This window comes from Schistosoma haematobium, chromosome 3 (assembly GCF_000699445.3).
Source record: "Schistosoma haematobium chromosome 3, whole genome shotgun sequence".
NCBI classification, from domain to species: Eukaryota; Metazoa; Platyhelminthes; class Trematoda; order Strigeidida; family Schistosomatidae; genus Schistosoma; species Schistosoma haematobium.
In genome coordinates this window covers 47481212-47484795 of record NC_067198.1, presented here as the reverse complement: position 1 = coordinate 47484795, position 3584 = coordinate 47481212, and the positions used below count along the sequence as shown (strand labels likewise).

The following is a 3584-nucleotide window of genomic DNA, read 5'->3' as shown; positions in this document are numbered from 1 at the left end:
TTTTCTACAATCAATAATACTGTTATTACTTCTACAACTCTAACATTTGTCTTGATCTCAAACTTGAACTGATACATATATATGCCAACTCCTACAGTATATATGACTATTTGACTCAATATTACACTAAATGAAATCAATTTATCACAAATATAGCCTGAGAAATAATAATAATAAATATACTAAAAGAACCTTCACAAGATCCTTTCAACGAACACATTGATATAATTTTTTTATCTAATTTCATAGATGAGTTATTGCAACAAATAAGTCAGTCAGTTAGCTACAACGTAGGACCAGGCACATATATGCATCGGTCCAAGTTGCCATACCTCATTAACTCAACAAGATGCACACCGGATTCATAAAAGTAGTTAATTCGGAGGTGGTAATATATAAAAGAAAGATTGCAATAAGGATATAGTACAGGAAGAAAGAATTAGTTCATAGAAAGAAAGATATGAAGCGATTTTAATCTGCTAGTTTAAGATAAGACAGAGAGTGTATACACCGACGCCATTGTGATCGATTCTGAGCAATGTCACCAAGAGTCTCCAACCATTTGGTTAGGACAGTCACGCTGACCCCAACCAAGTATTCTGCATCTACCAACATAGCTAAGACTAGAAGTTAGTGACTTTGTGGACTGATGCCACGTTTTAGTTTTGCCACCCCTAACTTTCTTCCAACCATCTCCAACACCGGTTAGGATTGCACGACGTGGTAATCGGTGTTCAAGTACAATCGACCAATTCTATGGATCATAAATTAGTATTAATCTCTTAATGAATTAAAGATTTTTTTAGAAATACCATCGAATTCCTTGATTATATTATGATCTCTAATTTTGATTACGACGATGATCAGAGTGACAATCAAAAGTCAAACACTCTATACAAACAATTCTCATATTTATTCAAAAGATACAATAAGATTTTTCGATCAAAAGTATACAATTTAAACAAAAATTTTCATCATTATTATAAACGACTATTCAAGGTTACACAATAAAATGTGATTAATGTTAAAGTGTATGTGTATGTGTACATGAAAAGATTCTACTGTATGGGACGGGAACTTGGAAAACTACGAAAACCATTATCTAGAAGATACAAGTGTTTATTAACAATCGTCTACGCATAATACTTCGGATCCATTGGCCACAGACTATCAGGAACAACCTACTATGGGAGAGAACAAACCGAATCTCAGCTGAGGAAGAAATCAGAAAGAAACCCTGGAATTGAATAGAACACACATTGAGGAAAGCACTCAACTGTATCACAAGGCAATCCCTCACTTGGAATCCTCAAGGTCGATGGGGGGTGTAAAGGAAGACCAAAGAATACATTACACTGAGAAATGGAGATAGACATGAGAAGAATGAACAACAATTGGATAGAACTATAAAGGAAGGCCCAGGACAGAGTGCGTTGAAAAATATTGATCGGCGGCCTATTGCTCCATTGGGATTAACAAGCCTAAATAACTAAGTAGGTAACATGAAAAGAGATAAAGAGATTATTCACTTTACACAAAAATGTTATCAAATTTTCTTGTATTATGTGTTTCCATATGATATATATATATATTGGACATTGGATAAATCGTAGAATATTGATTATGTTACTTTCTTCCTCCCCCCCGCTCCCAAATTTTTTTTTAAATTAAAGATATTCAAGTGCTTGTGGACATGTTATTAATTCTCTTAATAATCTCCATGCTTGTTTTGCTGTAATATCCATTCCTAATGTAGAATATCCTCGAAATATATCTAAATTTGGTAAAAAATAATGTGGACATCGACGATGTTGTAAACATGATATTAATTGTAATAATATACTATTAATACGATCACCTAATGTATATTGTGTCCAATCATCATCATTTGGATGTTTTTCACATTCATGTAAAACAAGTGTTTTAATATCATATTCTTGAATGACTGAATTCATCATGTTCATTGTTGACGATGATGTTGATGCGGTTGATGAGGTTGATTTGGGATCTTTAAAATTGATCTCCTTATTATTAACACCAGTTAAATGTCGATCAGCTAATGTTTTTAATATACTAAAACATTGTCTACGTATTGTATGATTTAATAATAAACGTTCTTCTGCATGATAAAAATCTAATAACCATGCATCTCCTTCAGCGGATGCTTGTTTATCTTTTGTATATACGGATTCTTGACTTAATAAACAAAATCCTTCATATTTTACTTCATTAATTAATTGATTTGATGGCCATTTGATTCTATTAGAAGGAGTATTTGTTAATTCTATATTCAATTCATTATGATTGATAGGCCAATGACTAGCTGATCTAGGCCATAAACCATTACAACGAAATGCTGGAGTAATTTGTAATATATACTTATCATGTATACATAATTTCACTTCAGTTGTATGCCCTAACATACGTACAATATGACGATAGGCTGATTTTTGTATTGCTTGTCCAATTAAACTATGAAATCTTGCACGTATTTTTCTAGCTGATAAATATCCCGATGCTGTAATAAATTCAACCCATAATGACATTGAACGTTTACGACCATCGGATAATTTTAAGACAGCACCACCAGGTATACTACCATCATCCATAAAATTAAATACACCCATTTGATTTAAATAGAGTGTTATCTCAAAATGATTTGATGATAGAACACGTAAACCATCATAATAAACTCCATTTTGTGAATTATTATTACTATTACTACTATTCATGGGATTCGTTGTAACACTAGTAGTAGTACTACTACTAGTAGTAGTAGTAGTATTCGTTGTATTCAGACTATTGATTACATTCGAAGTAGTATCCGGTGAAGTATTATTATTATTATTATTATCATCATTATCATCTTGTTTCTTTTCTATATTATTCGTATGAATCACTTTTAATGTACTAACAAAACGTGGTTCTTGTAATTCAACTTCATGTAAAATCTCTTGAGCTATTTGTACAATTTCATGCAATGTATTCGCTATTGTATTACGTCTTGTTTCAACCCGATTTATATAAAATAAATGTAAATAATGATAAATTGGATTAGGTATAGCGGATAATTGACGAAATAATTTTGGTTGTGAATGAATTATCTGATGTGGATATTGATGTTCATGATGAAGATGATGTTGATGATGATGATGATGAAAATGATGATGGAGATGTTGAGCTGATTCATCATATTCAATAGAATGATATTTTTTTAATAATCCATTCTCTTCATCATTCTGATTTGAATCTTCAGTGTGTTTTCATGATGATGATTATTATTATTTCTATACATTAATCTATGGGTATAAATGGTTGGTAACAGATCCATGAGTTGTTGTTGTTCTTGTTGTTGTTCTTATCGTTACTAATGCAACTGATCTATTCTACTATGTATGAAATGTCTATCCACGTAAAGAAATCTCTTTTTTTAAAAAAAAGAAAAAAGTATTTATCCAATAGCTAAGATGTTCACAATTGAATACAATAAGAAACAGTTGTTCTTCACTACAATTCATACATAAACGCCCCCCACACACACACACACACCCAAACACACACTCACATATCCATACTATCTCAAT

General features: G+C 31.6%; 1 protein-coding gene across 1 annotated transcript; it reads right to left on the bottom strand.

Moving 5' to 3' along the window:
- Positions 1-1667: 1667 nt before the first annotated feature.
- MS3_00005926 (uncharacterized protein) lies at positions 1668-3331 on the bottom strand (the record flags this gene model as incomplete). The annotated part of the gene is made up of 1 exon (XM_012937494.3): positions 1668-3331. Exon 1 carries the CDS (start codon positions 2730-2732, stop codon positions 1668-1670), a length of 1065 nt encoding a protein of 354 aa, XP_012792948.3. The 5' UTR covers positions 2733-3331.
- Positions 3332-3584: the final 253 nt, after the last annotated feature.